This window comes from Perca fluviatilis, chromosome 1, assembly GCF_010015445.1.
Source record: "Perca fluviatilis chromosome 1, GENO_Pfluv_1.0, whole genome shotgun sequence".
NCBI classification, from domain to species: Eukaryota; Metazoa; Chordata; class Actinopteri; order Perciformes; family Percidae; genus Perca; species Perca fluviatilis.
The window spans coordinates 5,021,539-5,047,387 of record NC_053112.1 but is presented as its reverse complement, the minus strand read 5'-3'; the positions used below and the strand labels follow the sequence as shown (position 1 = coordinate 5,047,387).

Here is a 25,849-nt window from a genome sequence, read left to right as displayed (position 1 = left end):
TGTCTCTCTGTCTCTGTCTCTCTCTCTCTCTCTCTCTCTCTGTCTCTGTCTCCCCCCCCTTATGTTAACCTGGTTTACTTGATCAACAACCTCCTACATTTAATAGACGTTCAGATGTTAACGATTATTGAGAAATGTTTCAAGTCAAAAATAAATCCTATTTTAAGGAAAATATTTTTTTATTTTATTTTTATTTTGTTATATTACTTTATAAATTTATATTCTTGCAGTTTTTTTCCTCCAAAGTGTAAAATGAAGCCCACATGGTTCTGCACATGTTGGATCATTTAACATTGGATTCCTCATCATTCATTGTTTAATAATGTGTATAATAATGATTTTTGGTCTCGAAAATGTGGATCAGTGTTTCCCAAAAAGACCAAGATGAGGCCCTCAAATGTCTTTTTGTGTCCACAACTCAAAGATCTTCAGTTTCCTGTCCCAGAGGAGAGAAGACACTATCTTAGCAGAAAGTTGAAAAACGTTGCGCTTACTACACACAAGATCACTTTTTTTTCTCTCTTTTTTTCATCAAACTACAGTTTTTGCAAGTTCCCGCAATTTCATCGCATAAAATTACATAAATATCATATATAGCATATTCCATCGCATTTAAAAAAAAAAAAACGTGCCGCATAATCAAGGAATTTTGCCCCCAACAATCACAAAAAACTCTCCACATTTTTCTGGAAGGACTGTAAGTAGGAAGGAGGATTCAGTGTCCTGTCCCAGAGGAGAGAAGAAACTAGAAAATATTCACATTTTAAGAGGCTGACAGAAGTTTGACTGATGAATCGATTATCAGAGAAGTTGCAGCTTATGTTTTAATCCCAAACCCAAATGAATGTAGTCTGCTGTCGCGCTGTAGCAGCAGATAAGATTGATTTGGACGGGGAGTGTTCAGAGCAGCAAAATGGAAAAGCTTTCAGGGACCGGATGAGGCTGAATGAGACCTGTGTTCTCCCCCCACTAAGTGATCTTTATGTTTCCTCTCGGCAGCTCTTCACCGAGTACGGACGGCTGGCCATGGAGGAGGTCTACGAAAAACCTTTTCAGGTGAGATCTGCTGGAAATGTTCATCTCTCTCTCTCTCTCTCTCTCTCTCTCTCTCTCTCTCCACTTTAAGGATATTAAGATGAAGAAAAAATGAGCCTCAGTAAAGAACCTCTTGAGCTGTTTATTAGACGCTACGTCTGAACGTTTGTGCGGTTTATAATTTCAGATTTCAAACCAATCTGAAACTGTAATAAATGTTTAGTTTATGTTGTTCCTAAATGACTTGTGTTTAACTCTGACTGTTTATCCCTGTGTTCAGTCTCTGATGTTCCTGATCAGAGACTGGAGCTACCCCTACGAGCATCCGTACGGTCTGACGGGAGGACAGAGCTTCCTGGAGAAGAGACTGCAGGTTAGTCTCACCAGTCTGGGTTTCCGAGGGATTAACCCTTTTACTCTCAGTCAACCAGCTAAACTGTACTAGTAAAACTGTTTGTTGCCTGATGAAATAAAAACAGGCTTTACAATCTGGGTCTTAACTTCTAGTTTACTTGTCGGTGTTTACTTAACCCTTGTGTTGTCTTCGGGTCAAATTTGATCCGTTTTTCTAAATTTCTATTTCAGAAATATGGATTTCTTTATAAATACCTAATTTTATTTACCCAAAAGAACAGTACAGTACAACGAGAGATTGGAGTTCTACTGTCATTGAATTTTGGGTGTTTTTGTTAAATTTTGTAGCATTTGAAATGTTTTTCGGAACAGTATCCTCTCTGAACTTTCATATAAATTAGGTTTAATGACCATGAATTCCACAAATAAAGTGTAAAACTAATAAGTAGTCGAGTGAAAAGAAGTGTTCATCAGCATGAAAAGCACCAAAAACATTGAAAAAAGGCTCAAAAATGGAGGAACGTTGTACGGGTTCCACACACCGTTCTTTGAGGGTCAAATTTAAGGATTAATTTCAAAGAAGTTTGGATGTTTTGTACAATTTTTATAGCAATTGAATTTTTAAATTTTTTTTTTTTTTTAAATGGTTTCAAAACCAAAAACTAACCTTTGACATAAGCCCATCTGTGATTGACTCAACATGCTCTGATCTTAACGATTAGTCCAAATGCCTCCATATTTTTTCTTTAACTCAAAAATGAGGTTTAATGTCTTCTTATAAATAAGGTTTATTGATCATGAAGGAAAAAGCGCTGTAAGAAAGTGACACATTTTTTAAAAAGAGTCAGAAGCCTATAAAAAAAAAAAAACCTGGGCAAAAAATATATATTGACCCAGAGGGACAAGTTCACAGTGGACAGGAAGACGGCACAAGGCTTAAAACCGTGTGTGTTTGTTGTGTGTGTTCGTGTGTGTGTGTGTTCGTGTGTGTGTTCGTGTGTTCGTGTGTTCGTGTGTTCGTGTGTGTGTGTGTGTGTGTGTGTTCAGGTCAAGCAGAACCAACACGAGGAGCTGCAGAACGTCAGGAAACACATCCACTCGTGCTTCTCCAACATCGGCTGCTTCCTCCTGCCTCACCCGGGCCTCAGGGTGGCCACCAACCCGCACTTCGACGGACGCCTCAGCGGTAAAACAATAAGCCCCCCCCCCCACACACACACACACACACACACCACCGCCGGGCGTGTCTGTGCTGCGTCCCGGCTGGGCCGCGGTTCTCCTCAGTCACGTGCCGTACCACGCCGGGAGTGCCACACGCTACGGATCCACTTTAGCGACATGACTGAAGCGTGGTGTCGCTGAAGTTTCCCGAGTATTTACTGTAGTAGGTTGTCTACCCCAGTCTCCCCTGTGCTCTACTTCTACTGGATAGTCGTGTCGCGTTCAATGGATTAACGTGCATAAAGATGGGCATCGGGCGCGTTAAAGTCGCTTGACGTCACCCATAGGAACGGTACAGATCCATTTGTCCGACACGACTGAAGCGTGGTGTCGCGACGTCATACCGCCATGGTTGATGCTCCACGCCCCCCTGACAGGTAACTGATTGGACGAACGCGTGAGGTGGGTCTGGCTGCTCGAGAATTTCAACAGCGTGTCATGGCGTCTCGTTCAGGATCTGATCTCGTATTGTACTAAAATAGTTCACCAGAACGTGTTTCTGAAGACATCTGAAGAGAGAAATGGGCCGTGCAGTTGCTGAATCTGTCTTCATTTCGTTAAAGTCGCTTGACGTCACCCGTAGGAGTAGAGTGGAGCGCGACAGAAATGTCGCACGGCCAGCTGGCTCTGCACGGTCAGAACCGGAGCGTCTTGCTGCCTGACTCGCGGATTATATCGTCTCTAAGAGAACTTTACAGAACAACAGGTGTTTATTTAGCTAGTATCTACCTCCCCCCTCCTGCAGTTAAACTCCATGCTTCTCTTTTCTGGCGTTGTCCTGATAGAAAAAGGATGCCATGTTTTTTTTACCTCCCAAGATGAGCCTCTGATCGTCCAGGGTGTTTTAGAGAAGGCATATTGACTGGATGCTCTCACGGTTTCACTTCCTGTTGTCTGAACGCCCAGCGGCTTGCGTGAAACCTAGACCTGGCTCCTGTCTTTAGCGGAGCAGAGAATTGACTTGACTGGCGGTGAAAGCTCACAGCGCCTCTTGTAACGCAGCGCAGACTCACCCGTTGGCAAATAGGGATAAAACGGACACGACAACAACACGACGGGCACAGCAGCGCGTCCGCCGCACGGTATAAACACGACTTGTTTTCTCCTCGTCTCAGATATCGACGAGGAGTTCAAGGCGGAGCTGGTGAACCTCGTCCCGACGCTGCTCGCTCCGGAGAACCTGGTGGAGAAAGAGATCGGAGGAGTGAAGATCACCTGCAGAGACCTACTGCACTACTTCAAAGTGAGTTTTCATATTCAGTGTGTGAGTGAGTGTGAGTGTGTCTGTGCGTGTGTGTGTGTGTGTGTGTGTGTGTGTGTGTGTGAGAGAGTGTGTGAGAGTGTGTGAGTGAGAGTGAGAGATTTGGTTCACGGCCAGGAAGATTCTGCCTTTTTACCAAAAAAAACAGCACCCTGGCCTTCATTTTCTGGATGATTTCTGAACTTGTGTTGTAGTTTCCTGTAATTCTTAAATATCCTGAACAGATCAAACTATGTTGTTCTAATTAAAGTCCGTAGATGAAAATGTGAGTCCAGGTCGACTTAACGAGAGAAGGAGGTTGCCGATTTATTATGGGAAAGAATCATTTTCTTTTTCAGTTTATTAGTTTCTGTAATTTCAGTAAATATGATTTTAAAATCCTGGTTAAAACATCTTGAATGTTGGTAAATGTTCCTTGAGTAATACTTTCACAACTTAACGGAGTTCTGAGGGTCATCTCAGGTAACATTAAAATGTTACATTTTTAAAGTTTTTGTCTTTCTGATGTAATCTGTGTAAATGTTTTATTTAATTTAGAGTATGACTCCTGATTTATTGTCTGTTTTCAGGCTTACATGAAGATCTACCAGGGAGAGGAGCTTCCTCACCCCAAGTCCATGCTGCAGGTCACACACACACACACACACACACACACACACACACACACACACACACACACACACACACACACACACACACACACACACACACACACTGAGACACACACACACACACTGAGACACACACACACACTGAGACACACACACACACAGAGACACAGACGCAGGTGGACAGACTGTCCTGTAGGGTTACACTGCAGCTTGTTTCACGACTGCCGGTTACAGCGTTTTCGCTCAATACTGAGAGACCAGTTTCAAAGATTGTTGTTCACAAAGTAAGGTCCCGGTTGAAAAAGACAAACTATGGTGCCCTTTTAAAAATGGGTAAGGAAAGGAACTGAAGATGTACAAACATGAAAAGATTCTCACTGATCAACAGCTCCTCCTGCTGGACACTTTACGTCATGATATTAAAAGCTAAAAAGCGAGCTGAATAATCAGCTTTTTAAAGGCTTCAGATCTGTTGCTTTCTCTGAGTGTTGGAAGGTAAAACATATGAATCGGACTGAATAGTTTCAGATGTTGAAGTTAGGGATGCACCGATCCGACTTTTTCAGTCCCGATACCGATGCGTATCTGTCGATACCGATCCGATACCATTGCTGAATTAATAATAAACTGTATACCTTCCACCTTATACCTTCAAGACACTAAAGACACCGGAATTTCCTAACTAAGACAAAATAACATAGATGTAATGTATTGAATTCTTATTTATTTATTTATTTAAAAAACAATTGTGCATTCAAATTGAAAATATAATGTAATCAAACTTAAAATTAAAAGTTTAAGTTTAAATAAATAACAATAATGGGCTTTCAATAATGGGCCACCTTTTATATAGGTTTATAATGGCTTATTCTACTGTCAGTACACTGTGAGTACATAGAATATCACAAAAACATGTTAATGTCATTATGTTTACTAAAACCTTTGATTACTAAAGAGTTTGGCTCCACGACATTATACAATAACTTTATATGAAGGAGAATCCATGAAACAGTTACAGAATCAAAAATATTTTGATTGTGCAAACTGCAAAGTAGTAAAATAAACTCAAATCGAATGAATAGCCTACACATACAAACAACTTTAACATTGTTTCCCTTTCAACACTACCTTGGCCACGGGTAAGTTAGGTTGTTGTAGTGGGGGACTGAACGTAGCTCCGCTGTCAGCCTCCTTCGCTGTTTGAATAACGTTAGCAGGTTGGCGGACGTATTTCAGCGAGGCGAGACATCTTAAATCCAGAGTTTTAATCATTGCTCCGAACCCGTCTTTCTCAACGGTCTGTAGCGGGACCGGAGGTGGATTGCGTTCATAATGTTGCTCCGCTGCATGCTTGAAGTGACAGGTCTTTAACGTTAGCACAGTAACGTTAGCACTGTAACGTTAGCACGGCCGAGTAATGTTAGAACAAAGGGCAACAACAGTGGCTAAATTATGTCAGATTTTTTTAGAAACAAAAAACTTCGGAACAACAGACGGTTCCTCTAGTGAGCACATGTTGTTCTGGTGTATCTCCGGTCCGGACAAATTGTTATATGCTATGGTGTTGTATCCTTTTAAAGAGTTAGTTGTGGGTTATTAATTGTTGTGTTATAAAGTTACTACCATGAGTGAGAAGGGTACGCAGTTAACAGGGGTCACAGTGTTGCGACGGAGGAATAAAAAAAATAAAAAAATAAACTGGATCGGCCCGTGGATCTGTTCATTTTTCCGATCCCCGATCCAGCTATTTTGTCAATATCGGGGCCGATACACGATCCTAATATCGGATCGGTGCACCCCTAGTTGAGGTATGATGATGATTGAGATCAGACCGTAAAAGGAGTCTTGTTGATCTGTAACGTGTTGACTCCACTCGTGTTTTAAGGCCTGTTTTGTCATCTGTTACCTAGGCAACAGCTGAAGCTAATAACCTGGCCGCTGTAGCAGGAGCCAAAGACTTGTACAACAAGAGCATGGAGCAGGTAACTTTATATTCATCCTTTTTATTAAAAGTAGTAGTTTGTTTTTGGTTTTTTGGATGTGTGTGTGTGTGTGTGTGTGTGTGTGTGTAGGTGTGTGTAGGTGTGTGTAGGTGTGTGTAGGTGTGTGTGTGGGTGTGTGTGTGTGTAGGTGTGTGTATGTGTGTGTGTAGGTGTGTGTATGTGTGTGTGTGTTCTGTACAGATTTTTTTTTTTGTATGTGTATGCTATTTATTTTGGATAATTTCTTGTGTTGCAGCGCTGTATTAATAGACATGTGGCTTTGACTTACAATTAAACATTTAGCCTACTTTTGTAAAAACAAAAACTGAGATATTTATCATTTATTGCCATTCATCCAAAAAATACTGAAATATGAGATTTTTTTTATCCATATCGGAGTCCTACAGATGTCTAGGACGCCGTTGATAAAGTACATGTCTGTTTTTTAAATGTTAAAAAGCTGTTGCCGTGTGACCCCCGTCCTGTCTGCAGGTCTGCGGCGGGGACCAGCCCTACGTTTCCCCGACTGAGCTGGAGCGGCGCCACGCCGAGCAGCGCCAGGCCTCGGTGAGACACTTCCGCTCGGTGAAGAAGATGGGCGGCGAGGACTTCTGCCGGCGCTACCAGGAGCAGCTGGAGGCGGAGCTGGACGAGGCCTACGCCAACTTCAGCAAGCACAACGACGGCAAGAACATCTTCTTCGCCGCGCGGACGCCGGCCACGCTGTTCGCCGTCATGTTCGCCATGTACGTGGCGTCGCTGGTCACGGGCTTCGTGGGCATCGGCTCCGTGGCCGCGCTGTGTAACCTGGTGATGGGCGCCGCGCTGACTGCGCTCTGCGTCTGGGCGTACGCCAAGTACTCGGGCGAGTACCGCGAGGTGGGAGCGGTCATCGACCAGGTGGCTGAAACTCTCTGGGAGCAGGTGAGAGCACGCCGCACGCTCTAAACGCCGCTCTGCTTTTATCGTTACACGTTTGTTTAGTTAATATAACCTGAGAGGAAACCCAGGAATGATTGATAGTAGTACGCTATAGGCTCCAAGTCTACGGCTGTCGGCAGTCTCTGAAAACTGAAACTTTCACTGGTAGTTGAGACTCTGTGCTGATGATTTATTTCTGTCATCCTTCACCTTCTCTGTCTCTCTCTCTCTCTCTCTCTCTCTCTCTCTCTCTCTCTCTCTCTCTCACTGTCTCTCTCTCTCTCTCTCTCTCTCGCTCTCTCTCTGTCGGTCTGTCTGTCTCTGTCTCTCTCATCCATCCTCCTCTTTATTTCCTCTCTCAATGCTTCCAGAGGACTCCACGAAAGGTGAGTTCTCACTTCCTGTTTAGGTTCCTAAAGCCAGTTTTAAAATCCTGTTTGAAATCGAACACACAGAAAATCTTTCTAACCTAAAACGTGCAGACACACATACAGGATATACGAGCTCATTTCATTACAATGATCAGACATAGTTACTACGTCTGCTCTGGTCACCGAGACTTCGCTCTACTCCGCCGGCGTCTGTCTCCAAATTTAGCTGCAGCTGGTTTGACCACGGAGATGCGAGTCTGTTTCTGTAAGAGAAACATTGACTCTGCATTGCAGATTGCTGAACACACCTGACTACAGGAGACATCGGCTCGGACCTGCGGAGTATATGTAGTTGGTTCGGAGTACGGGTCACGTTCTCACCACAAACAAACTGCTCGAGTTGGATTGAAAGCGTACCGAGACCTCATCTTCAAGCAGGTTTTGGTACGCTTGTTTGGTGCGCACCCAAGTTCGATTGCCGCATTCTCACCTGCCCTGACGAACCGCACCAGCGGGGCAAACAAACTCGAGTTTGACTGAACCAAATGTGGGCGGCACGATATGAGGAAAATATGCAATATCGTTGTTGAATATCACGATAACGATATTAGTTGCGATAAACAAATATAAGTGTACTCAGTTCTGCATTTCTGCTGCTTTCAGTATTCTAAAATACAACAAGTTGCTTGTGTGAAAACAAATTGAACATTGAATTAAACATGAAAGGCCCCATTAAAAGAACAGTAACATTTTAAAAAGCAGTTTTCCAACACAAAAAAATCTCTGCGTGGCTATCACGATATGTCGCAACCTTTCGTGATACGTACATTGCGGCTATTGATATGTCCGGACCCATCTTTAGTATTTAGAGCCTGGCACTTAGCGATCCTAACCTCTCCTCCTCCTCCTCTTCCTCCAGGTTTTCTCCAAGCTCTTCGAAGTGGCTCGGAGTCGAGTCCCGTTGGGGAGCCTGATCCCGGCGCCGCGGCCCCGGCTCGCCTCGAACAACAACGTCAAGAAGAAAAACTAGCAGCACGCCACCTTGTTTTCCCAAGGCGTTTGATCTTTCCTCTCCTTTCACTCTCTGCTCAGTTTTGAAAAACAATTTTTTTTTAAGACTGTTTGAGATGTGTAAATTTGAGTTTTTGTTCTCTGACTGTAGACGAAGGTTCCTCGCCGTGCCGGCTGTAGACCCGGACGAAGCAGTGTGATGTATTTTAGTATTTGTCAGTGGGCGGGGTTTAGGTATTTATTGGTGGGAGGGGCCATTATTCTATCACCGAGAGTCGTCCCGGGTGAGTGTTTGCCCGTTGGACGACTCAGCATTAATGATTCCTATTTATGTGAACGTATGAATGAAGAGCATGACCTCCTCACGGTCCCCTTCCTGTCCCAACGTCTCCGTCAGGTCGGTCTCTGTCGCTGGGCGGCGTCCCAACCAAAGTTTTCAGCTTTACTCTTAGAGGCTCTCAGACTGGCGGGCTGACACAGCGCATTCAGGACTTCATCAACAAGTCGGTTTCTGGGACATTTTTTACAGTTTTTCTTACTTACTCTGAATCACAAACTCATGGATGTTTCTACGGTTCTGTGCGTTTGAACGACGATTCCTACGGTTTAGCTTAAAATGGTCAGTTTGGGTTTTTACTTCTCGGTAGTCGGTGTGTTACTGGTCTCACGTTGCCACAGCGCTAGCGTTGGGAATTGTTTGGATTTTAACGATTATCGTTTCCAAAGAACATTCATTGCTTCTGGGAGAAAACCTACCGCTGGGTTGAGAATTATGTGTGACTGTGTGTAGAGAGAGTGGACAGCGTTCGGACACAGACTTGTGTTCTCGCAACTCTTCATCTTCCTTCTTCTGACTAGGGATGCACCGAATCCAGATTTTTGGGGTTGGGCTGAATCCTGAGAATCCTGGTAGAGATTGTGCTGACTCCTCCTCCCATCCTCAGTCAATGAACCCAGTAAACACATGAATGAAGTAAACAGGGACTGTCCTTCCTTTGCCGTACCTGAAGTTGCTGCATTCTGGCTGCTGTCTGGAGTTTCCTTCGTGCACAACTCGTATTCTTTCAGATGTTTCAGACCAGATGTTGTAACAGCGGCCATGTTGTGTATAGTTTAGGGTCCTCGCCACCACCAGACCAATCAGCATTGAACAGATTGAACATGTAGCTGGACTTGAATGGTCTTCTTTTGACTGAAAGTTCTGCCAAACAACAACTGTTTCTGCTCACCAGTTCCATGTCCACTTTCTTACAGCCTACTGCGTTGAACGCTCCACCTACGTAAACACCTTCCTGTCATCAACGGAGGCGTCATTAAGTCAACCAGCGTAGCACAAGCGTAGGGTTCGGCAGAAACCCAACCCCGTCAGAAAGCCCAATATTCGGCTGAATCTGAATCCTGGATTCGGTGCATCCCTGTGTGACAGACCATAACCTCTGTTCATACTGTTCATTAGAGGAACAACCGATTCAACTCATTCTCCACCACAGTTGTTGGTTTCTGGATCTTTCCACCGTCTCTCCACATGACCTCGGTCCAGGTCTCGGGTCGAAAGCTCTGAGTAAACGTTAGCTTAGCATCACTCATTGTTCATCGTTCTTACTCACACCACGCTGTTTTTAACTAGTTTATGTACGCCGATGTATGAGCAGATACCTGTCTCAGATGTTCAATACGTTAAAGGAGAATTCCGGTCGATTTCAACCCGGAGCTCTGTTGTTTGTAAATTAGGAGTGCTGTCAGTAGCGAGAAAAACGAAACCAATCTGTGCCGCCTACACAGAGTTATCCTCCTGCTAGATTTTGCACCCAACAGTCTTAAACGGGGCAAGTTTTAAATGTGTTTTTAGCCTCTAAACAGGTTTCAAATGCCATTACAAGTGCTTGGCCATGTGCAGTTATTCCTTCCGAGGGAACACCGCAAATTTGACTGCAGTAGATGTTACAGAAAGGCATAAAAGTTGTTTAGAGGCTAAAAACATGTTTTAAAACTTGCCCCGTTTAAGACTGTTGGGTGCAAAATCTAGCAGGAGGATAACTCGGTGTAGGCGGCACCGATTGTTTTTGTTTTTCTTGCTACTGACAGTACTCCTAATTTACAAACAGAGCTACGGGTTGAAATTGACCGGAATTCTCTTTTTTAATGTTTTAAATACAGAAATCAAGCCGTAGTTAAATCGGAGTCAAACAGTGTTTTTTTGAATTTGCTCAGAATGTTAGTAAGATCTTTAAACCCACATAGTGTACAAATATTTTGTCCTTTTGCATCTTCACAAACTACGTGGTGTTAGCACTAAACTCGGCTCAACTCAACGTGATTATTCTTTATTTAATAATCTTTATTTAAATCTACTAATTTCAAACAAAATCTTCAGGATTCAGATGCTTTTATGACTCTTTCTGCGTAGAGACAACGGTTTCTGCAGACTGTTCCTCTCCCAAATGTCCATGAGTTTGTCCGACTCTGAAAGTAGAACTAGAAGATAAAGAAGCTGAAAGTAGAACTGTAAGTTAAAGAACAGCTGAGCCTCGACGTAGCATCTTGATTATTTTCTTTGATTGATGGATTTGTTTATTTTCAGATTATCAGTAATGAAATGATCATGATTTTCAGTATTAACTCTTTTTGTGTGTTTTCAATTACTTTAAAGGATCAAATTTACTCCCAGTTACGTTTTTATTGTGAAAGAACAGGAAGACGTTCAGCCGGATCTCGTGTCTGAAGTTGGGAACTATTTCTTCACAGAACAGTTTATCCTTCTGGGAACTAAACGTACAAACACAACATTAATCTCCAAGAAAGAAAGTTAAAGTATGAACGGTTCCTAAAGTATCTAATGATCTCTGGATGATTATTTTAGGGATCTAAGGCTTCTAGACATTGAACCTGAACCTCAGCCAGCTTTTCAGAGAGTAAAGCTTTTTAAATCAGTTGCTCCCGTTATTTTACACCAGAGTGTTATTCATTCCCTCTCCGTCATTCCTCCTGAAGGAGTGAACCGCCTCGTGGTTGTTCTTATTAAAGAACCATAAACACTAAAAACATTTCCTCTCATAAAACATGAGCACTTTGATGAAATAGTCAGTGGTTCTATGACTGGCGACTGAAATGTTCATTCAAAGATAGGGATGCACCAAATCCAGATTTTGGGGTTGGTCTGAATCCTGAACCCCCTGGTTGAGATTGTGCTGACTCCTCCTCCCATCCTCAGTCCATGAACCCAGTAAACACATGAATGAAGTAAACAGGGACTGTCCTTCCTTTGCCGTACCTGAAGTTGCTGCATTCTGGCTGCTGTCTGGAGATTCCTTCGTGCACAACTCGTATTCTTTCAGATGTTTCAGACCAGATGTTGTAACAGCGGCCATGTTGTGTATAGTTTAGGGTCCTCGCCACCACCAGACCAATCAGCATTGAACAGATTGAACATGTAGTTGGACTTGAATGGCCTTCTTTTGACTGAAAGTACTGCCAAACAGAGTGCAAGCGTAGGGTTCGGTTCGCTGGGAAAAAATTCTAAGGTTCTGCAGAAACCCAACCCTGTAAAAAAGCCCAATATTCAGCCGAAGCCAAATCCTGGATTGAGTGCATCCCTGGTTTTCTGTTTTTTAAAAGCCAAATCTGTGACTGAAAGGTTAATTCCAAACATCGGCGTCATCATGTTGTTTCCCTGAATCCTATTTTCTTAATTTATTCATCATTCCATCCACAACATCACCGCTGTGTGCTTTTTGTTTGTGTACAGTTTTTAAGTTTTTGTACAGCCTCATCCTCACACTGGGCATGTGTATGAAATATATACATATATAAATATAACTTTTCTAGACCTTTTTGTAGCTGGAAGAACAACGGTTATCGGGTGGTAGAGACGAGATTCAGCTCACTGGATGTAAAGGAATGCTTTCGTGATTTGTGGATATGTCTAATAAATTCCTTTTTTATATATAAATATTTGTACATTTTAATCTTACGCGAGCACTGCGATTCCACCCCCTGCTGGTAAAGAATGTTTATAATCTGGATCTGTTTTTTCTTTTTCTTTTTGTCTTCTGTTGCATTTTAAAATTATTTTAGTTAATTTATTTTTCAATACAATATTAAACCAAACTCCTACAACACACAGAGCCGTGTCGTCGTTTTTAAATGTTTTTATTCTGCAGGCCCAAAACACACACACTCCCAGCAACACACACACTCGCACACTCGCAGCAACACACACACTCACACACTCGCAGCAACACACAACACACACACCGCAGCAACACACAACACACACACACTCGCAGCAATACACTCACCCGCGCAACACACACACACACACACCGCGCAACACACAACACACACACTCGCAGCAACACACAACACACACACTCGCAGCAATACACACTCGCAGCAACGCACACACTCGCAGCAATACACACTCGCAGCAATACACACACTCACAACCACATACACAAACGCACCACTCACACACACATGTACATACTGTTTTACACTTGGGGAACACCCGTTTTTTAAAGGTACTACAAGTATAGAAGTATACACACAGAAAACACAAACGCACACCGACACCACACATACACAGGCACCACACACCAACAAACACACACAAACACTTACTGGTTTACATGTTGGATGAGGACCAACTTTAAAATAATCCCTTGTGGGGACCACCCTTTCTAAAGGTGCTAGAGGTATGAAAAAAAAAAAAGACACACACAGACACCACACACAATTGCACATAAACAGACCCCACACACTAACAAACACACACACATACCAGTTTACATGTTGGATGAGGACCAACTTTAAAATAATCACTTGTGGGGACCACCCTTTCTAAAGGTGCTAGAGGTATGAAACAAATCTGGTATACTCACCATAGCCTTGTTAGTTTATACACAACTTCAAACATCTGAATTGATAAAGTAATTACTTGACCATCCTACGTGGGGACTTATACAAAACCGAGTTAACATTGTTGGTGGGGACCTCATTTGCATGTTAATAATAATTATAATAATACAAATTCCCATTGAACATGATTAGTGGGGACTTTGCAACAAGTGTAGTAATGACAAATGACATGCATCTGTAGCTAGTAAATGCTCAGATTATTACATTTGTTAAATGTTTAATTTATAGATTTAATGTAAGTAGAATAAAAAGATGCATGAGTAGTACATTAATAACAGTTCAAAGTTTTAAATTCAGCTTAGCTTGGTTGTTTAAAGATCACGTACATATGGAGCATGAAGCTTGAAAAGGTTATTGATTCAAACCATTACTTTTGCATATCACACATCTTCACAAAATAGCAAAACATGATTGATTGATATCGCTAAGTTTGATAGGAATGTTTAGGAGATTAAATATTAATAAATATAAATATTAATTGATCTCTCCCTCCAAAGCGGTCAAGGCAAATGGCCGCCTACCATAGAGACAGGTCTGTTTGACATGCCTGCCTGTTAAAAGAAAGGTTTAACACATTAACGAATACATTTTGCACCTTGCTGTTGCTCATGAAGGAAATTATGGGACTGTGTGAATCATAAAGTCTTGGAGTGTGGTCTAGACCTACTCTGTATGAAAAGATCACTTATGATTTGGCACTATAAAACAAAAGCAATAAAAAGCTCTCTACTCATTTACAAAAGATTTAAAGAGCAATTGTCTGGATATTTTCCAACCCAAATCATACCGACAACAAGACAAACCTTTTTAAACCATTTACTTTGCCCTGTTAACCATCCTGTTGTCCTCTGGTCAAATGACCCATTTTAAAACTGTTTTTATATCAGAAAATGTGTGTTTCTGTCAACCACATTGTCAAAAAAAAATAAACGTGGATGGTTCCGTAAAATAAATGATCAGTTCACTACTTTCATTGAATTTGTGTTTTATTCAATTTTATAGCATTTTGAAAAAGAAAAAAAAAGATACAAGAACAATGAAAAATATGGACTAAATGTCAAAAAAGCGCCAACCCCTGAAAAAAATAGCGGAAAAAGTGACAAAATTGTCGTGAAAATTGAGAAAAGTGTGGACCAATTTTTGTTTTAAATTTGGACAAAAAGTTGCAGGTCAACGAGAAGACAACACAAGGGTTAAAGCTATTATTTCTTTAGTTCCCACACAGTTTTTGTTATATTTCTATTCAGTCAACCACCTACCAACTACTAAATCATCTGACACTTAGTACCACTAGAACAACACTAGTACTTAAGGCTGTAACGATAACTGCATCACCACAATACTGGTGGTGACGTGACACTACCATGGTGATGACTTCATCACCAGATTTAAAAAAAATTTATACCGTATATATATTTATTTTTTTGCTTGTGAAAGTTAAAGGAGTGCATACTTCATGTGATATGAAATATAATGAACAGAATAATCATTGTTTAGTTATCATTTCATGTCTTCTATCCTCTATTCAAGAGATTATAAATGAAAAAAACTTGTTTTTTATTTCAGCTTTGACAGTCAAATTAATGGGGAATTTCTTTTGTGAATTATTTCTAGTCTTAAGTACTTGTGATATATGCAGGTAACGTTTAATATGATGCACATTATGGAAGGAAAGGACAATTCTCTGTTCTGAGCTGAGTTGGACACATTACTGCTGCAGTGTTTACCATTGCGCTACGCTGTCTGCATATATTAGTTTCCTTGCGGTTGAATTTTAGCTGTATGTATGTTTTTGTAGCCTAAAACAGAGCAGCTTATATTAGAGAGAGAAATAAGTTAGCAGCATGGGGAGAGCAGCAGTCAGCTGGAAAAACTCAAAACCAGAGAGAGGATACCGTCTACCAACCCATCAGTTACAACTGTCGGGAGATGCAGCTCACGTATGTGATGACCACAGGACGTAGTTTTGTCACGTAGAGTTCTTTAGTGCGCTTGCATAACTGCAGCGTGAAACCAAACCGGCTCAAATGCAAGAACATGAACCTTGGTCCGGACTTTCAGGTGTGAAACCTACAAAGCTCTAAATGGTCAAGCACCATCATATTTAGAAGAGCTCCTAATACCTTATTGTCCCACTGCACTCCCAGAATGCAGAGTTACTGGTGGTACCTAGAGTCTCTAAAAGTAGAATGGGAGCCAGAGCCTTCAGTTATCAGGCTCCTCTCCTATGGAACCAGCTCCCGATCTGGGTTCGGGGGGCAGAAACTGTCACCTCATTCAAGAATAAACTTAAAACTCTCCTATTTGATAAAGCTTATAGTTAGGGAGTGAGGAGTTGCAGTGTCCACCTAACTGGCCCACATGCTTCTCTTCATAGTCGTTAGATTAATAATATAAAAAAAGTAGAGGGAGGCAGGCCAGCAAAGCCCGATCCGGCAGGGGAGAGTTCAAAGCCCGAACAGGCTACCTCTCCTTATGACCTGTCTCTCTTAGTTACGCTGTTATAGTTCTAGCCTGCCGGGGGACTTCCTTCCTTCCTTTGACACACTGAGCTGCTCTCTCCTCTCCCTTTCTATTACCATTTGTGTGCATCCCGTCCCAGAAATGCTTGTTACTAATCCTAGCTTCTGGGGAGTTTACTCCCCGGAGTCCTTGTGTTTTTGCACCCAGCGTATTTCCTTGGAGAACGTTGGCACCAAGACCCTGGTTGCAGCTGTCGCCGTGGTCCTGCTGCACTCCCTGCTGAGCTCAGCGGTGCCCTGCAATGTCATGCTGCTTCCTGCTGAACCCTGCTGCTTCCTGTTACGTCCATCCATGCTCTGCTGGGCCACGCTACATCCTGTAACGCCCTGCAGCGCCCTGATATGACATGAACTACTACGACTACCATTTGAAGTCACTGTTCCATTATTAATGTGACTACTATCGCCACTGTTCATCATATCCCAAACCGGCCCGTCAGACACCTCCTACCAAGAGCCTGGGTCTGTCCCAGGTTTCTTCCCAAGAGGGAGTTTTTCCTCGCCACTGTCGCACTGCTTGCTCTTGAGGGAATTACTGTAATTGCTGGAATTGTTGGGGCTTTGTAAATTATAGAGTGTGGTCTAGACCTACTCTATCTGTAAAGTGTCTCGAGATAACTTATGTTATGATTTGATACTATAAATAAAATTGAATTGAATTGAAATGGGACGTTAAACAACGTCCACAAAGCTTAAAAAGAGTAGACGTGGCCGGTTAGCTCAGTTGGTAGAGCGGTTGGGTATATGCAGAGGTTTGTTTCTCGATGCAGAAGATCCAGGCTTCAAGTCCGACGTTTGACAGTTTTCCTGCATGTCTTCCCCCCTTTCATAACTCAGCTTTCCTATCTGATAAAGGAAGAAGCACACATGCTTTTAACAGCAGTTCACACAAGAGCTTGTTTGAACATATATTGTCCTCTTAGATTATATGCCCCATCTCTTTCATTAAACATTGCACAAAAGTAACATGGTAAATTATTTTCTTTAACTTTCACAGACAAAGGCAATTTGAAGTGCTTTACAGAAGCATAAACATACCAAGCAAAGAAATCAGAAAACCCAACCGGTTATTAAAAAACTGCCTTCTGAAAAAGTGCAGGAGACGTAGATTGTTGCCAACTTTGCAAATTTCTCTCTAGATTTAGCGACTTCATGTCTAACTAGCGACTAGCAATTACTGTAATGTCTTCAGACCATTAAGGGGAAAGCAAGATATATTTTATTGTAATTCATTCCTGAACATACTTCTTAAATCCCAGCTGAGTAATCAAAGTCTCCGGCTCTTCTTCATCTCTCTCCCACTACTCTTCAGCAGCAGACACAACCACTCAGCTTTATGCAAATGATAAGCAATTGTGGCGGCACGAGAGCTGACAAAATCAAACACCGATAACGCCACCCTGGGAATTTCGCCCAGAGAATTAGCTAGAACCAGTACTTACTAATGAATGATTTTTACTTCCGATTGCAAGATTGATATATTTAAGGTCACACAGGTCAGCATACAAAAGGCGCCATAGACGAGGTTCAACTTTCAAAACAATACGTTTTTTTATTCCAAAAAATCAATAAATTTAACAACAATCAATTTAAAACACATTCACACGAAAAACAGGAGAGAAGAAAAATAATGTAGCGAGGCTTACCAGTGGAGGGGGAGAAGGGAACGAGGACGGTAAAGGATCCCAAGGAAAGTCACCCGTGAACACGCAAACAAAAATAGTGAACACAGCAAATGAAAACGGGGAAACGCACAGCACACAGGAAAAGGGATACCACCACCCGGACACCAGCACCACCACCTTCAGCTCTCAGCAACTAAAAACTAAAACACAATTAAAAGGGGTTCACTCCCCAACCTAGAGTCAAAACAATATTGAAAACAAACAAATAAAAAGAGCAAAATAAAAGAAACTTAACACAAGATATCAATTCCAAACAACAAAAAAACACTTGTCAAATCAAAACAATACCAATAAAAATAATTATCATAATTAGAACAAAACAACTGGAACAAAACAAAAGAAACTCAAAAAAACTACTAATAAAGAAATAAACTCAATAGTAAAAAAGAAAACTAACAAACGTAACTTTTAACTAAGTTGAAAATAAAAGAAAAAAAGAAAACAACTTAATTCACTCCATTATTGTAGGGAGGGCTAACCCATTAAAAACTCAGGCCCACGTAGCAGTGGCCAAACAACAGTTGCTCAGTGGCCCCACAGCAAGCCTCTTCAGCTGCGGCAGCGAATGTTTGGATCGTGTGCCTCAAAACAGTCCACAGTTCAAATAGTAGTCTGTAGTAGAATCGTGTGTAGGTAAAAACAAACAGCAGCCGGTGATTGAAATGCTCCGGCTAACTAGACTCTCCAGCAGCTTCAGTCCGATCCCTAGTATTTACAAAAAGAACAAAAATTAACACAGAATAAACCTAAACTATAATTCCTACCGCATTTAGCCCACATACCGTTCAAGCAGTGTTTGAGTCGATCCAGAGGGGAAAACGCTCGAAACATGCAACGTGCACAGACAGCTATCAGTGCTCTTTGCATTACTGCGTTACCTCGGCAAGGAGGGGAGATGGACCTGCCAGCCAACGATCTACAAACATTTAATACATAATAAAATAACGGCCATGAATGATTGACAAATGAGTGCAGAGGCAGCCCAACCGCCACCTTACCTGACGCCAGAACAGACAAATCACAGCAGTGAGCACAACCCGGAAGTGCAGCGTACTTCCGTCACCAACGAGCAAGAAATGCAGTGGGCGGGCTACTGGCCTCTTTTATACTGCGCCGGAATGTATGATTGGCCAGAAGTGCGCAGGTAGTTATGACGTAGCTCATACTGCTACACAATGATGTCATCAATGTACAAATGAGCGAATGACATCATCTAGCGACTTTTAGTAACTTTTGGAGCTATGGTTAGCTACTGTCATAGGAAAAGACCTGGCAACACTGGGCATGTTCCTCTGTGTCCCCCCCCACAGAAAATTACGCTCTTACGTTACACAGAGGAGTAATCTCTGAGCTGGTAGCTGGTGCTCAGATACCCTCTGACTTCTGATTGAGGAGTTTTGAGCTCTTTTTAATATAATGTTAGTTTTTCAGAGTGCAGAGGGACATGTTCCTCTGTGTGTGTTTGTGTGTGTCCCGCCCCAGTATATTATGCTTTTACGTTACACAGAGAGGAGTAATCTCTGAGCTGGTAGCTGGTGCTCAGATACCCTCTGACTTCTGATTGAGGAGTTTTGAGCATCGATTCCTTAAAGAGAGAAGAAGTCACGATGCATTTAACCCTACCAGACCTAAGGTCATTTTACAATTCATTGTCCGTCTGATTTTATTTTCTGAAAACCTTGTAAAACATCAACCCTGTTGTTTACAGTCAATCTATGAACATCATTTCTTTCAGGTAAAAATGGGCTATTAGAACACGGTGCTGCAGTGAGGTCACTGGAATGTTAAACAAGATTGTAGGACCTTAAAGACAAACAAATAATTAAAATGGAACATTAACCTCACAGATATTAATTGATATCACACAGAGCAATACAAGCTAAGCCAATCTCTAACACTTCCATGTCTTGGTAGTCAAACTGAAGAAATAAACATTGTAACTTATACAGTATACAAATATATACAGTTTTTCATAAAAAGTCCAGACGCTTTTGCCCTAATGACATTTACTTATGCCAATGATCAAAATAATAATGTCATATTTATTTATATAACACACACAGCAATGCTAAACAAGCATTTGTGTTGTCTAAAACCGTTTTTATATTTGAGTCATTAGTGGAAAATAAAATAATCAACATTATAACTCATATAATGTTGTTTATATTAGTTATAATGTTGATTATGTTTATTTTATTTAGAGGCGGGCTAATGTAAATAACTATTTACGTTTCTTCAAAAAGGCCCAAATTTATCCCAAAATCAAAACAATGATGCCATCTTCTCTGTAGAACCGTTTAGAATGGTAATAGACGATCTTTGGTCACATTGTTACTATTCTGACTTGAATTAGTTAGCTCTTCTCCCAAAAAGATCTTTGTTCTCCCTTGGATGACTGCTTTCCATTGGTTTCAAGTAATCTCCCAAGCATTATGGGAAACAAAATGGATGTTAGCATCAAAATCATAAATTATGGACGCTAAGTTTATCAATCTTGAATGTAAGAGTTTGATTTATTGCCCAACCACCCAAAAAAAGGCACAAGTTCCAGGCTGGATACAAACCTTCCGTGGAAGGCTAGAAAGACAGCAAAGACACTCCTGTGACAGCTAACTCGTTAGCTTTAGCTGCAAAAAGGTAAGACAATAAATCTTAGGCTACTAAATTATTAAAATATGATTAAAGTGCCATTTTGAATCGTATACGATTTCGCGCAGAGTGTTAAGGTCACTTTCACGTCTGTAGTTCAGCTCATTTGGTCCGGACAGAAGAAAGAAAATGATCCATTGTTGTCTTTTAGTTCTGATCCGTTTCAATAACTCCCTCAGACACCACCAGTGTCTGCAGTTTGTATCTTTTGTTCTCCTGTAAATCAGACAGCAGCTTCAGACCTGATTCTCCTGGATCACTACGGTCCAGCGTCAGTTCTCTGAGGTGTGAAGGGTTCGACTCCAGAGCCGAGGCCAGAGACTCACAGCAGCTCTTTGTGCAGAATGACAACCTGAGAGAGAAACACATTGGTTTAATACCACAGTAATACAAACACTGTCAGGGGTTAAAATCAATACCTAGTCTTTATTATCTCTGGTGTTTTCATTTGATTGGGTCTTCAAATGTCCAAACATAAGCCAGAAATCTGGGTGTAACAGACAAATTAATTCTGTCCTCAGCAGCTTTTTCCACATCAGGTCAAAGGTTAAAATAAAACCTTTTTCTCTATTTTGGAGATCTGGAGACCGTGGAGATGATTTATTACATGAGGTCTCGACTGCTGTAACCATCTCGTCAGCAGCTAACGTTAGCCTACCATTAGCTAGCAGATGGATTAAACAGGATTAAAATGCTGACAGCTAAACGGTGTAAAGTGTGATTTATTTCACTGTATAGGATCCAACAGCAGTATGTTAAGCAGTGTGCAGCTGCCGTTGTCTACTTGTCTGAAGAACAACACAGACGGTGCGTAGCGGTGCATTCAAAGTTGTTGTAAAATACCCTTTTGCCATGGTGGTTGTTTTTGTTGTTCAACAGCAATTTACTAGTGAAATATGTTATTGTTATAAGTTATAGTTATACATTATTATTAAATCATTTAATTTTGACCATATGGCCTAAAGTTGTTTTACCCCCTTTTGCGATAATTAGTTTTTTTCCATTTGGCTTTGTCCGTCAACAAACAAAACAAACCAAAAATACATGTTTCAGGACAGTTTTTGGGAAAATTATAGAAACGTTTTTAGCCTTGTATCACTTACAATGCACTGAATTATTAGCTGATTTATAAAAAATTTTTTAGATTTTATATCTATACCTACAGTACAGGCCAAAAGTTTGGACACACCTCATTCAATGCGTTTTCTTTATTTTCATGACTATTTACATTGTAGATTCTTACTGAAGGCATCAAAACTATGAATGAACACATATGGAATTATGTACTTAACAAAAGTGTGAAATAACTGAAAACATGTCTTATATTTTAGATTCCTCAAAGTAGCCACCCTTTGCTTTTTTGATAGCACTGCAAACCCTTGGTGTTCTCTCAATGAGCTTCATGAGGTAGTCACCTGATATGGTTTTCACTTCAATGGTGTGCTTTGTCAGGGTTAATTAGTGGAATTATTTCCCTTATTAATGGGGTTGGGACCATCAGTTGTGTTGTGCAGAAGTCAGGTTGATACACAGCCAACAGCCCTATTGGACAATGGTTAGAATTCATATTGTGGCAAGAACCAATCAGCTAATTAAAGAGAAACGAGTGGCCATCATTACTTTAACAAATGAAGGTAAGTCAGTCCAGAAAATTGCGAAAACTTTGAATGTGTCCCCAAGTGCAGTCGCAAAAACCATCAAGCGCTACAACGAAACTGGCTCACATGAGGACCGCCCCAGGAAAGGAAGACCAAGAATTACCTCTGCTGCTGAGGTTAAGTTCATCCGAGTCACCAGCCTCAGAAATCTTTTGCTGTTTTTCATTCATTTTGCTTTAATCTTTCACCATTGCATGAATAAAACAATTAAATGTCCTTTATAAACTTTTTTGTCTTGCTTTTCAATAAAACAAAATCAATTACATATTTGATACAAACGATTTATTTACTGAACGTTTTCTAACATTCCAGAAGACCTAATTTAAGAACAATTTACCCTTAAATAAATTAGTAAAACAAAATACTTTTTATTTGGCCATCTTTGAGCCCCCCTAACATCGGCCTTAAACAAGAAATTAACTGCATTTACTCTGTATGCTCACAACAAAAAAAGTGCATTAACAACTGCTTGAAAAAAAAAAAAAAAAAAAGTGGGCGCCGGGGGGGCTGAACACAAATGGGGCAGTGCCCTATTTCTGACAGTGTATTTAAATAACAGGCAACTTTAATAAACTAAATTAAGTCTACTTCAGGAAAAGTGGCAGGTTCTTCTTGATGAAAAGGAGCTTCTCTGCTTTGACATGAAAGTCTGTTCCTCTTCTCATCGATGACGTGAGAAGCAGCGCTAAACAGTCTCTCGCTATCGGTGCTTGTGCATGGAGCAGACAAGTATCTAGGATGGGAACGGAGAATCGAAACAGTTATCTCATAGCATCGACATTGTAGGCTATCAGTTTTTTGTAGTTTTTTAATTGATGACGGCATGTGTTTCTTTTCTGCCTAAGAAATAATTAAACTTTTGAATGCCAGTAGGCTATATGCCTTCTATTTTTCCACACTAAAGTATAATAGTTCAAAATATATAGCATAACAAGAACTTTATGAATAACATATTTAATTCAATTTCCTAAATAGCTAACCTTCGTGCCGTCTGTGCCAGGTGGGGAAAGCGGCCTTGATTGGCCCTCCAATATCCAAGAGGGTTATTGCTCCTGGGGATGGGGACTTCTGATAGAAAAGCATCCAGTTGTTGAGCTGTTGAGCTTGTCTTCTGACTGGTATTTGGATTGCTCTCTTGGAGAATCTCTTCGAACATGTCAGACAGTAAGGGTTTGCGCAGCTCATCATCTGTAGCGTGTGCCCTTTTTTCCCACGCCATCTCCCCGTTCTGCTGCGCTGTGCGTCATGCGACCGTCTCCATCACACAGCGGCTTTTGCAAATCCAACTCAGCCTGTATCATGTCCCTTGTGTGCTGCTTTTTCCCCACATCCAAGTAATGATCCTTATATCTTGGATCAAGTACTGTCGCGATGCAGTACAGCGGTTCGGAATCTGCCTTGCTAAAACGAGTGTTCACAGCATCTAAGAGCGCACTTTTTGTTGTTCTCACTCCGTGGTCTGTTTCAGCCTCTTTGCCTAAAAGACGCTTTAATGCTGCTAGTAAGGGGATAACGTCTGCCACAGATGCACCCGATGAGCTTATCTCCTTCGTTATCTGCCGCAACGAGCAGAGCAAGAGCAGAGAGAATGTTCTCTATTAAAACCCACTGGTATGCGCTGAATGTCGCCGGGACATCGTGATCGGCAATGTATGAAGCCGGACTCGCTTTTGTGCAAAAAGGCTTTCCAGCATGTAATAAGCACTGTTCCACCTTGTGCTCACATCTTGTTGGAGACGTTGGGTGGCATTCCCAATTGCTCTTGGATTGCTTGTAGGCGCCATAGGCAAGCGGAGAATGCTTGAAATGGCCCACAATTTTCCTGCCGGCGCGCAATTACATCCGCTTATACTGCGCTGACTCAACACTCCTCGTTGACCGCCAGTTGAGGCGTGGGGCCATGCACCTTATGCCTTTAAGGTTGCTGTCTTCCATGGCTTTGGTCATATTTCTTGCATTGTCACTCACTATCGCATGCACTTTGATGGGTCGATACGCCAAGTGTCAAACATTTTGGCAAAAGCATCTGAGATGGCTGCGGCTGTAGGGAGCCTCTGAACTCTTTGCGAAGTGAAGAACAACCTTTTGTAGGTTGAACTCAGTGTCTATCCACTGTGCCGTTAAACTCAGCATGCTGGTGGGACTGACATCCGAGCTCCATATATCTGTGGTGAAGCTAAAGGCTGCAATATCTGTAGCCAAGAGCTCATGGACGTGGGTTGACACAACGTTATACATTTCGGGTAAGCATACATCCGAGAAATGCCGTCTACTTGGGACAGTGTAACGGGGCTCAATATGTCCCATTAGCCTACGGAACCCTACGTCCTCTACAACTGAGAAGGGTTGGTCATCCAAGGCAATGAATTCCATTACTTTAGTTGTAATGCCCTTAGCTTTAGCACTGTCACTGCCAAACTTTTTTGCCTTTTCAAAAACGTCAGCCACAGATGGAGTGTGTGAGCTGGGTAGGCCTACTTTCCTTTTAGTTGCTGCCGCGATGGTGTCTCTCTCGTACTCCTCATGTTGTCTGGGGTGTTTGGATTTAAGGTGATGAATCAAGCCTGATGTGGTGAACGTCTTCGCAGATGTTCCCCCTCTAGAAAGTTCAAGGCAAGGCAAGGCAACTTTATTTCTATAGCACAATTCAGCAGCAATGCGATTCAAAGTGCTTTACACAGTTAAAAATATCATACAAATTGGTAACAGATGAAGAAACAGTTATATAATAAAATAAATGAATAAAAAAATAAAATTTAAATACAAAAATGAATTAAGAAAAGGCAGTGTTAAAAAGAAAGGTCTTCAGCCTTGATTTAAAAGAGCTGAGATTAGGAGCCAACCTACAGTTTTGCGCGTAGTTTGTTCCAGATGTAGGGACCATAGAAGCTGAACGCAGCTTCCCCCTTTTGTTCCGGACTTCGGTATGGCGAGCGGCCCGTCCCTGATGATCTCAAGGATCTCAACGGCTCATAGTGTAGTAGCAGATTTGATAGGTAAATTGGTCCTAAACCGTTTAGTGACTTATAAACTAACATGAGTATTTTGAAATCTATTCTTTGATGCACAGGAAGCCAGTGTAAGGACTTCAGAACTGGAATGATCTATTTTTTGGTGTTGGTAAGGACGCGCGTCAGCAGTGTTCTGAATCAGCTGCAGCTGTTTAATAGACTTTTATGAATACCTGTAAAAGCGGCGCAGTAGTCAAGTCTACTGAAAATGAAAGCATGGATAAGTTTTTCTAAATCCTGTTGGCACATAAGTCCTTTTACCCCTTGCTTTTATTAATAGCAGATTTTCCCTTGTCGCAATTCTTTTCTTTTCATTGGACTGTTTTCCAAAACTCCGTTTATCTTCATTTAATTTTAGGAAATTCTGGCACATCCATTCGTTGATTTGTTCAATGCACCTGGCCAGGTGTTGTATTGGACTGTAGTCTCCGGGTGACAAGGTTATATAAATCTGTGTATCGTCCGCATAGCTGTGATAGTTTATGTTGTTGTTTTCCATGATTTTAGCTAGGGCAGCATGTATATATTAAACAGTAGAGGCCCCAGGATGGAGCCTTGGGGAACCCCACATGTCAAACTTGCGGACTCAGATGCATAGTTACCTATTGACACATAGTAATTTCTATTTTTTAAATAGGAT

The 25,849-nt window shown here is 41.5% G+C and overlaps 1 protein-coding gene and 1 long non-coding RNA gene across 2 annotated transcripts in view; one reads left to right on the top strand and one right to left on the bottom strand.

Annotated features, from left to right (window-relative positions):
* LOC120563200 (atlastin-2-like) overlaps nt 1-9,782 on the top strand; it is a 28,585-nt gene extending 18,803 nt beyond the window's left edge. The window contains exons 5-13 of the mRNA XM_039807374.1: nt 1,000-1,056; nt 1,316-1,408; nt 2,437-2,575; nt 3,726-3,853; nt 4,441-4,497; nt 6,393-6,464; nt 6,957-7,388; nt 7,757-7,771; nt 8,676-9,782. Of these exons, the coding sequence (XP_039663308.1) occupies nt 1,000-1,056; nt 1,316-1,408; nt 2,437-2,575; nt 3,726-3,853; nt 4,441-4,497; nt 6,393-6,464; nt 6,957-7,388; nt 7,757-7,771; nt 8,676-8,786 (1,104 nt within the window). The 3' untranslated portion in view covers nt 8,787-9,782. The remainder of the gene's footprint in view (nt 1-999; nt 1,057-1,315; nt 1,409-2,436; nt 2,576-3,725; nt 3,854-4,440; nt 4,498-6,392; nt 6,465-6,956; nt 7,389-7,756; nt 7,772-8,675) is intronic.
* Nucleotides 9,783-22,465: 12,683 nt separating this feature from the next.
* LOC120563689 lies at nt 22,466-23,358 on the bottom strand. The gene is made up of 2 exons (XR_005640003.1): nt 23,179-23,358; nt 22,466-22,931 (listed from the first exon to the last, which is right to left on the bottom strand). It is a non-coding gene; the product is annotated as an uncharacterized LOC120563689 (long non-coding RNA).
* Nucleotides 23,359-25,849: the final 2,491 nt, after the last annotated feature.